The sequence below is a fragment of the Plasmodium gallinaceum genome (assembly GCF_900005855.1).
Source record: "Plasmodium gallinaceum strain 8A genome assembly, contig: PGAL8A_v1_141, whole genome shotgun sequence".
Lineage (NCBI taxonomy): Eukaryota > Apicomplexa > Aconoidasida > Haemosporida > Plasmodiidae > Plasmodium > Plasmodium gallinaceum.
This window is the reverse complement of record NW_021628302.1, coordinates 243,406-253,702: the sequence shown is the minus strand read 5'-3', so window position 1 is coordinate 253,702 and position 10,297 is coordinate 243,406. Positions and strand designations below refer to the sequence as shown.

General features: G+C 16.6%; 3 protein-coding genes across 3 annotated transcripts in view; 2 read left to right on the top strand and 1 right to left on the bottom strand.

Annotated features, from left to right (window-relative positions):
• Positions 1 to 311: 311 nt before the first annotated feature.
• PGAL8A_00478900 (conserved Plasmodium protein, unknown function) lies at positions 312 to 2,351 on the top strand (the record flags this gene model as incomplete). Its single annotated transcript, XM_028673574.1, has 1 exon — positions 312 to 2,351. One exon carries the CDS (start codon positions 312 to 314, stop codon positions 2,349 to 2,351), a length of 2,040 nt encoding a protein of 679 aa, XP_028530013.1.
• Positions 2,352 to 2,967: 616 nt separating this feature from the next.
• Positions 2,968 to 5,613, bottom strand: PGAL8A_00478800 (conserved Plasmodium protein, unknown function; the record flags this gene model as incomplete). Its single annotated transcript, XM_028673573.1, has 1 exon — positions 2,968 to 5,613. The coding sequence occupies one exon, from the start codon at positions 5,611 to 5,613 to the stop codon at positions 2,968 to 2,970; it is 2,646 nt and encodes an 881-aa protein (XP_028530012.1).
• A 1,013-nt stretch (positions 5,614 to 6,626) lies between these two features.
• PGAL8A_00478700 (conserved Plasmodium membrane protein, unknown function) overlaps positions 6,627 to 10,297 on the top strand; it is a gene marked incomplete at both ends in the record, with an annotated part of 8,031 nt that continues 4,360 nt past the window's right edge. Inside the window, 11 exons of the mRNA XM_028673572.1 lie at positions 6,627 to 6,701; positions 7,189 to 7,315; positions 7,410 to 7,513; positions 7,778 to 7,939; positions 8,180 to 8,261; positions 8,346 to 8,664; positions 8,853 to 8,957; positions 9,026 to 9,227; positions 9,301 to 9,620; positions 9,743 to 9,868; positions 9,972 to 10,215. Of these exons, the coding sequence (XP_028530011.1) occupies positions 6,627 to 6,701; positions 7,189 to 7,315; positions 7,410 to 7,513; positions 7,778 to 7,939; positions 8,180 to 8,261; positions 8,346 to 8,664; positions 8,853 to 8,957; positions 9,026 to 9,227; positions 9,301 to 9,620; positions 9,743 to 9,868; positions 9,972 to 10,215 (1,866 nt within the window). The remainder of the gene's footprint in view (positions 6,702 to 7,188; positions 7,316 to 7,409; positions 7,514 to 7,777; positions 7,940 to 8,179; positions 8,262 to 8,345; positions 8,665 to 8,852; positions 8,958 to 9,025; positions 9,228 to 9,300; positions 9,621 to 9,742; positions 9,869 to 9,971; positions 10,216 to 10,297) is intronic.

Genomic DNA, 10,297 nt, shown 5'->3' with positions numbered 1-10,297 from the left:
TTCATTTTTAGTTGATTTTTTAATTTTTTTTTTTTTTTTTTTTTTTTTCATTTTTTCATTAGAATTTTAATTAGATAAAATAAAGATAAAGATATTTTAAAGAAAAAAAATATTGTGATTAAAAAGAGAATATTTTAGTTACATATATAGTAGTAACTTTAATAATAAAAAATATATTGTTCTGATTATTTTTGTTAAAACATTTTAAATAAAAAGAATTTTTTTTAGAAATATAAAAAAAAAATTTATTTACATATATATATATATATTTATCACAATAGTTATAAATATTAAAAACAATATTAGGAAAAATGAATATTAGTGAATTTGAAAGAAATAATGAAAATTTAAACGAATTAAATAATAATAATGAAAAATATGATAATAGTGTAATAAATCAAAATGAAAATAAAAATTTACATCTATATGAAAAAATTCCATACATCAAAAATGTTTATGAATCAAAGTCATTTTTCATAAATGAATATGATAATCTAAACATAAATATGGAAAATAATAGAAAAAATTCTTATGAAGAAGAAAATAAAATCATTTGCATTGATAAAAAATTTTTTGTTAATAATAAAAATGACGAATCATACAATATGAATGAAAATAAAAGTGACGAAATGAGAATAAATCACGATATAAAACCTAATAATGAAAATATATTAACATACATGAAAGATAAAATTTTAAATACAAATGATAATGTAGAAATTGAAAAAAAAAAAACATTAAAATTAAAGAAAGACGAAAAAGTAGAAAATGAAATAGGATATCCAAATGAAAAAATGTTAATAGAACATAATGAAACAAACAGAGATAATATATATAATATACAAAAATTGAAAAGTGAAGACTTAGATAGACAAACTAAAACAAATAATATATGCAATGATAAAAATGAAAATATGTTAGGACAAAAACAAACAAAAAATTTAATGGAATTAGAAGATAACAAAGTTTTAAAAAAGACTAAAAGAAATAATTATAGTATAATAAAGACACTTAATAATACTAAATCAATTTTAATGCATAATAGCAAATATATTCTGAGTAATTCGAATTCTAAAAAAGATAGAAAGAGTAATTATTTTGAAAATTTAAATATTAATGATAATTATTTTTTTTTAAAATATGAAAATGGTGCAAATAAAGGAAAACATCTTCGAAGAGAAAAGATGTTACAACATAACTTTAATGAAAATGATTTTGTAATGAATTACGATGATTTATACAATTTAAATGGTAATAAGAATTCATCACTTTTATTTATTATTAATGGCATTTCAGAAACTATTAGAAACATAGTAGATGTAGACAAAAGCAATAATAAAAATAAATTGAAATTAATAGAAATAGTAGAAAACGTAAATCTTTTAATGCAATCATATTATAATATAATTGTTAAATGCGATATGAATTTATCTTTTACTATAAAAAAAATAAGAAATTTATATAAATCTTATAAAGAGATGGATTTATTTTTAAAAAATATCAAGAATAATACAATTCCTTGTGAAAAATATGAAGAAATACAAGATAAAAAAAAATCATTGGAAAATTGTTCATCACTGTTGGAAACCAAAAATTCTACAGAAGGAAAATTATTTATAAATTACAATTATGATAATATTATGCAAAAGGAGAATGTTTTGAATAGTAATATAAATGTTAATGAAAATAATATAAATGTATATGAAAATATTGTAAGTAATAATAACAATAATACAGAAGAAGAAAAAAAGGAAATTCATCATACTGAAATAAGGAAAGAAGAATCATTAGAAAATAAAAATTTAAATATAACTGATAATACGATTCCAGAAAAAAATATAAACAACATTATAGATAATAAAGATTCTTTAATGAATATGTTAAATGATGATAATAAAAATGTACATATTACGTTAGATGAACAAAATAATAATAATGAAAATACGACACAAATTTGTCATACTTTAAATTCTAACAGGAATGACATTAATATAATAAATACCTCTGAGAAGTTTTCCAATAATTTAAGTGAAAAAAATGAAAAATTAGAAAATTATTTAAAAGAAAATTATATAAATAATAATAATGGTTTTAAAAATTTTGCAAGTATTGATTCAAAATCTACAGCTTTATCTAATCAAGAAGAGAACTCACTTGAAATTAAAAATAAAAATGAAAAAATTATAATTAGAAAAAAAAAGAAAAAAATCCTAAAAGAATTGGAAAAATTAAACTCTCGTTTTTTTTTTATTTTTAGTCATAAAGGGGTTATTATAAATTATTTACTTAAAGAAATAAATGAATGTCTTTTAGATTTTGATAAAACTTACCAATTATATATATCGAATTAATTAGAATTCTAAATGATTTTCAATTGAATATTTTTTTTTTTTTATTTTTGTTAGGATGAAAAATAATGTTACTCATTAAATAATAAATGTATATAGGTTTAAATAAGAATATACAAAAAATAAAATAATGATACTATAAATAGTTTAATAAGAATATATATTAATATATTTATAAATCCCAAATGTATATATATATATTGATTAATATGTTTATTATAGATGATTTTTAGATAAAATTTTGTTTTAATTTTTTGATTTTAGAGTTCACGGAAATTATTAAATTGATTATTTTTATATATTTTGTCCGCTAATAAAATAATTTTTTTTTTTATTTTTTAAGTTATCAAATTTCTATTTACAAAAATTATGTAGTTTTTTTTTTTTTTTTTTTTTTTTTTTTTTTATAATATATAAAAATTTTTTAAAAAATTAATATTATTATAGTATTTTTTTGTTCTGTTTAATTATGATTTTTTTCTTTTTAATTTATATTTTGAATTTTATATTATTTTTGTATTAACTTGTTAATTTCTTTTCTTTTTAAATATAAAATTGTAGTTGAATAAAAAATATTAAACTTTACGAAAAAAAAAAAAAAAAAAGGGTAAAAAATAATTTAAAAATTTATATATTTCATAAATGTTGTTGATATACGTTGTGATATGGTTTTAAGAATTTTTGAACCATCAAAACCTATTAGGAAATTTTTCTTTTTAGAATAAGTGTAAGAAGTAAAAATGTCTTCAACATTTCCTAATTCAATTTCGCATAACCACATATTAAATAAAATATTATGAATTAATTTATTTGAATCTAATGTTTTTTTTTCAGGAAATGTTTGTTTTTGCAAAGATAAATGTTTTTCATTGTTATTCATGTTAATTAAATTTTCAATACTAGGATTACTAATATTATCAATGTTATTAAATGAGTTATTAAAATTTTTTTTATCTATTTCATTATTATTTTTCTGAGAATTCAAAAATTTCATACTTTCAACATTTATATTATTTTCATTATTTACATTACTTTCATTATTTACAATTTTATTTTCTATGGTTTTATAGATAATAGTAGTATATTTCAAAATATTATCTACTGAAAAAAATTTTATCTCATTTCTTTTTTGTTTCGACTCTTCTACCTTTAGTATTTTAACAATTTCTAAAATATTTTTTTGTACATTTCTAAGTTTTTTATCAATTTTGTTAAATATTTTAATAATTAAGAAAAGTTTAAACTCATTGGAATCTTCTTCTATATTATTTTCTTCTAATTGTTCAAGTATGTTTATTTTATTAATATTTAAATTAAATCTATTATTTAAAGAATATATTTCTTTTATTTTAGTAGTATTATCAATGTTGTTTATTTTAAACGAGGTTTCTATTTCCTTTTGTTCATTTGCATTTTTGCTATTTGAATTGTCATTTATATATGGTAAAAAATTTGTTTTTAATTTAGTGTTCATACTTTGTTTTATATTTTTCTTATCTTCATTTAAATCATTAACATCTGAAAAATTATTATAATCATCATTACTATAATTTTTATATAAATTATGAATTTCGCTATTATTATCACTACTACTTCTAAACTGGTAAGAATTTTCTTGATGCAAATCATAAATACTCGTTATGTTTTTTTTTTTATCATTGATTTCATAGTTACTACATTGTATCATATCATTATTTAATGGTTTAATTGAAGTGCTTTTGCTATCTGGATTATTTTTAGTTTTGCATAAATCTTTAATATTTTCGTTTGTATGGAAATCATCTATCTCCTGTTCAATTAAAATTCTATATTTATATAACTTTTCCTTTAATAAATAAAATTTGGTTTTTATTTGATATATATTATAATCTGGAAAACTTATTAAATCATAAAGGTTAAAATTTTTTAATGACTCTAATTCTTTCATTTTTTCATTCTCTTTTTCATCTATGCTTTTCAACTCACAAAATAAATTAACTTGATCTGTTTGCTTTAATGATGTTTCAGAATATTTTTTATTTTTATCAACATAGTAAAATTCATTTAAATGAGATAACAAAATGAATTTGGTAACTTTCATTTTTCTAAAATGAAACATAAGAGCTCTAACAGCAGTAACCCAATAATTAAATTCTTGAAGATTCTTGCAGGTTAAAATTATTTTTTTTTTTTCATTATTGTAAGTAATACAGAAGGAAAGCTTTTTTAGTAAATCAATTTTATAATTTTCAAATAGTTTATCACCTATATTGTTGATTTCTAAACTATTTATATTTCTAAAATAAATTTTAGATTCTTCATCTGATTTTCTTGATGAAAACCATTTTATATATTTTAAATTTTTACTTAAAAAAAAAAAACGTAGATGTGGGATATTAAAAACTGTATGTTTTAATAAGTTAGATCCTTCTTTTGCATATTCTATTGCCATTAACACTTCAGGAAAATTTAGAGAATCTTCTAATTTTTCATTATTTATATTTTTTTTTTTAATTAAATATTCTTCATTATTTTTTATGTTTCCAAGATCTTCAATATTATATGATTCACATATTTTATAATACATAATTTCGTTTTCATTTAAACAAAATTTTTCAATATTCCGATAATCTTCTTTACATAAATTTTCATCTTTTAATTTTTCCAGGCGTATTAGATAAAATTCATCATTTATAATATTCATACAAAAATTACATATTGACTTTTTTATATCTTCCTTTTTCATAAAAGAATACCAACTATAAGATAATTTCTTGTTATCATTCCATATATATAAAGTATTTTTCATGTCATTATTACACATATCTTTAACATTATTAGGTTTTAAATCACAATTTTCATACAATTTTATATGATTAGAAAATGTTTCTCCGTTACTTTTTAAAATGTTATCATTTTGAATATTTTTTAAAATTTTATCAATAAAATTCACTCCAGATAAATTATATTCATCTTCATATTCAACAAAACTTTTATTTTCCATTTCACAAAAACTATCCGTGTTATATTTTTCTAATTGTTTTTTTTTATCATTTTTTAATTCCGACAAATCTTGAGTTTTTGTGAAGTTTCCTTTATCTATCATTTTTTCTTTTATTGGGGATTCATGAAGTGTTTGAAATTCCTTTTCTAAATTAGAAAATTTCATTGATGAAAAACTTGAAATTTCCTTATCTTCACTATCAATTTTAGTATCATAAAATTCTTTCTTCTTTATATCCTTTACAAAGCATTCCTTATAATGGATTAATTTATCTCCATCCATATTTTAAAAAAAGATAAACAAATAAAATATTATATAAAAATATATAAAAATATATAAAAATTAGTAATATATAATGAAAAATCAATAATTCACAAGAATAGTTTATGAATAAACTTAATTGTACAAACTAATTTTTGATAACAATTAAAATATATATATATATATATATTAATAATAATAAATAATATTAGTGTTAAATATAAAACTAAATATTAATATTTTAAGATATAGCATTCAAATTCTTTTAAAAATATATATATATATATATGAAAATATTTATTCTTATAAGACAAGAATGAAAAGCCATAATGTAAAATAACTAAAAAACAAATAAAAAAAATTTATATTTAATGAATAAAGAAAAATAAATCAAACATAATTAAAAAAAAATAATTAATTTTAATATTTTATCTTACAAAAAAAAAAAAAAAGAAAAAAAAAAAAAGGAAAAATAAAGACAACGGTTAGATAAATATAGTATATGAATAAAAATATTGAAGAAAAATCCTTATAGGTTTATTGAACAAAAATTTGTAAATCATTAATTTATTCATGGGGTTTATAAAAATTAGAATTTAAAAAAATAACACACAATCAATCACAATTGTAATTAAAACATTTTTAATAAATTCATAATAAAAATTTTTTGAATATATTTAAACAAAAAAATAAAGAAAAAAACAAAAAAAAAAAAAAAAAAAATATCATAAAATAGAATAGGATAAAAAAAATATAATTTAAAAAAAAAAATAAAATAAAGAAATAATAGTAAAACACATATATATATTATATAATATACACATATATATATATATTTAACGGTTAAATGATTTCATTCATAAAAGTAAAAAAAATACTTTTAAGTTTTTCCTATGCACACATTCAAGAAAAAAAAAATTTTTATCTAACAAAATTAGGAAAAAATAAAAAGATGTGCATATAAAACAGTACAATAAAAGAAAGTTTTTTCATTCTTTTTTTGTTTATGTTTTTTTTTTAATAATTTATCTAAAATGGCATATTCTGAGAACAAGAAAAACGTAATAAATGATGAATTTTTTTGTAAACTTATTAAAACAGAATTACAGGTATTTAAAGTATAAAATATACATACATATATATATATATATATGTAAATGTGTGCAAGATATAATAATATTCTTATGTTTTAATTTATTTATGGTCCTATTAGAAGTTGCTTTTTGAATTATATGTTTAACTTAAAATTTTTTTTTTTTAAAATATATATATTTGTTCATATTTAGTTTATAATTTTTATAAATCATAAAACATTTAAAGTGATTAATAAAAATACTTCCATTTTCTTTTAAATACAGTTAGATTGATAATAACTTTATTAATAATGTCTTGTATATATTCTCTTTACAAATAATAATTCTTTTATGTTTTAAATTTTTAATAAAATATATTTGAAGCATACGAAGATATTTTTTATATTTTGTTCTATATGTACTATTCTGTTACATTAATATTAAATTAATAAAATTTTGATTATACTTAAATGTACATATATATGTATTTTTATATATTAAATTTTTGCATACTTTCAAAAAGAATTTAACAGAAAATTATAAGAAGAAAATTAAAAAAGTTTTTTGGTTTGAATACTTATATAAAACAGAAGGGTTTATAATATCCATTTTTCTTATTCCTTTATTTATAGGAAAACTATTATTAAAAGGTAATAAAAAAAAAAAGCTAATTGAATTTAAGTAAATATAGCTTTTTTTTAATCTTTTTTTTTTTTTTTTTTTTTAACCTTACTTTATTAATAGAGAATGATATTATTAGTACAAATTATTTAATTTTTTTATTTGTATTAATATTGTTGTTATTGTTGTTATTTACTATAATATACTACGAAACAGAAAAAGCCCAAGTAACAAAACTTATCTTTATTGCATTTTTCATTTTTAATCTAAGTTTGTTTATTTATCTTTTTTATATATTTGAATTATTATAAATATAATAACTTTTTTTTTTTTTTTTTCATCTTGATATAAAATTTTCCTTTTAAACTTTTTATATAATGGATCTTATAAGACATACATTATCTTATTACATATATAACTATATTTTTATTTATGATTCGTATTTTCTATTTACAATATTTTTAATTTTTTTTAAATTTATATATTTACAGAATAATCAGTATATAAACAAAATAAATGAAGGAATAAAATTTTTATCATCTAATAACTTCACTAAAAATAAAAAGGGAGATTTTCCCTTTAACTATTTTCCTAATTCTAATTTTATTTTTATTTTAAGAAACAAGAAATGGGAATTGTTACCAACAAATCTAGTAAGAACTGAAGAAACAGTATAGATAAATATTCTTTTTAATATAAAAAAATTATAATTTTTGTTTAAATTAAAAATAACTATGTAGTTATTTATTTATTTAGATAGTTATTTCTTTTTTTTTTTTCTTTATAGTTTTAAATTTTAATTTTGATAATTTATTTAATTACATATTCTATTTTAATTATAATATTTCATATATATATATATATATATGTCTTTTTTAATTGAATAATAATAGCTTATAAAAGAGGATATATTTTTATTACGAGCCGGAGATTTAATTCCTTGCCATTGTGCAGAATATAATATTAATGAAAACGGTATAAGTATAAAAATATTTCGCTTTCTTTTTATATATTTTTTGTTAAATATATCATTTATTTTTTTTTTTTTTTTTATTATAGTATATGGTAAAAAATATGAAAAGAATGAAATATTTATGCCAATAAACAAAAATAAAATTAGTTTCAACTTATTAACTAAATATCCAAAAGATGAGAAAAGAGAGTATCTACCATCTTTTCATCTATATTCGTTTGTATCTTATGATAATGTATCTATATCTATTATTAAAAAATATATTGAGGATAATGTAGTATATAGTAAAAGTTTAAAAAATAAAAAAAATTTAAGGAACATTATTCTAACCGAAAAAATACATATATTATATATTTATATGTGGATAATTCTTTTTTCAATTTCTAGTGTCTTATCAATAATATAGTAATATATTAAAATATAAAATATTACCAAATAATCTTCTAGGAAGATATTTTTAATTATAAATATTATTATGATTATGATTATATTCTTCTTTTTTAATTTTTTAAATATTCATAATTGTATAAAAAATATGAAATAATATTTTATTTTATTTTATTTTATTTTTTTTTTTATTTTATGAAATAAAGCTTTTTAGACATTAAGAAGAGTATAGACATACCTCATTTTGTTATTATTTATTTTTTAATTTATAACATATTAATGTCTATTACCTTATTACCTTTTTTTCATAGGTTTACAAACTAAAATAAATCAAATAAAATACGTGAAAATATTCATTATGTAATTAATGTTTTTATAGGATATTTTCGGAATTAATTTATGGTTATTGTTCTTCCTTAAACATGGTGTATGCAAATTATTTTAAAGATAAAAGTTATGAAAAGAAAACCTTTTCTTCATCCTATGATTTTTCATCAACAACTGATGATAGTTCTTATGTTAATAAGAAAAAAATTGGTTTATTTTACAATTTAAAAAACAATCTTTTGTTAATCATTAAGGTATAATATATATAAAATATACTTTTTTTTTCTTCAATTGTATATATATATATATATATATATATTTTTAAAGGGAATAAAAGTAGATAAACGACATTTGAATATTTTAAGTGATTGCTCAGTTTTATGCTTTTTGGATAGCAGCGGGATTATAGTAAATACTAATCATAGCATTAAAGAAATTTGTATTTATAATTATTTAAATAATAAAAAAGATTTTAATTTAAATAACAATTTAAAAAGTGTTCAAAATAATTATAATTATATTTTAACAATTATTGATATATTTATGGATAACAAAAGTATGTATGCTTATCAAAGAATTCAGAATATTAAAATTTTACATTCCTTATTTTTAATATCCTATTATACTCAAATCCCTAAATACTTAAAGTATAAATTTTATAAAAATATTTTAATTTAAAATATATATTTTTTTACATTTAACTTATTCAATACAACCTTTTTTTTTTTTTTTTTTTTTTTTTTTTTTATATATATAATTATTAAATTAGGTTATTAGATGAATTTCAAAACAATATACTCAATTATATGAATCAAAGCGATTATAGTTATTTATACATATGCTTATGTGATATCGGGAATATTTCTTTTTCATACAATAAATTTATATTTCATAAGTAAAAAATTAATAAGAATATAATATTTAAATAAATAAAAATAATATTGTCTAAGAATAATTCTATATTATTATGTTTGTTTCTTTTCTTTTTTTTTTTTAAGGTTATTTTTTTGTATAGAAAATAAAAGTAACTATGAATTATATAAAAGAAAATGCACACAATTAAAGAAATATAAAAAGTCTATAATTTCTGATGATGAAATACCATATTATGTAAATGAAAATAATGAAAGGGAGAATTTAATAGGAATAAATATTTATGATAATTTAACTACTAGAGATAACTTTGTATTTATTTTTATTTTATACGAAAAAAAAAAAGATAAATACCATATGTTTTTAAAGGTTTAAATTATTTCATTTAGTTAACATTTATATATTTATAAAAAATTATGAATTTTTTTTTTTTTTTTTTTTTTTTTTTTTT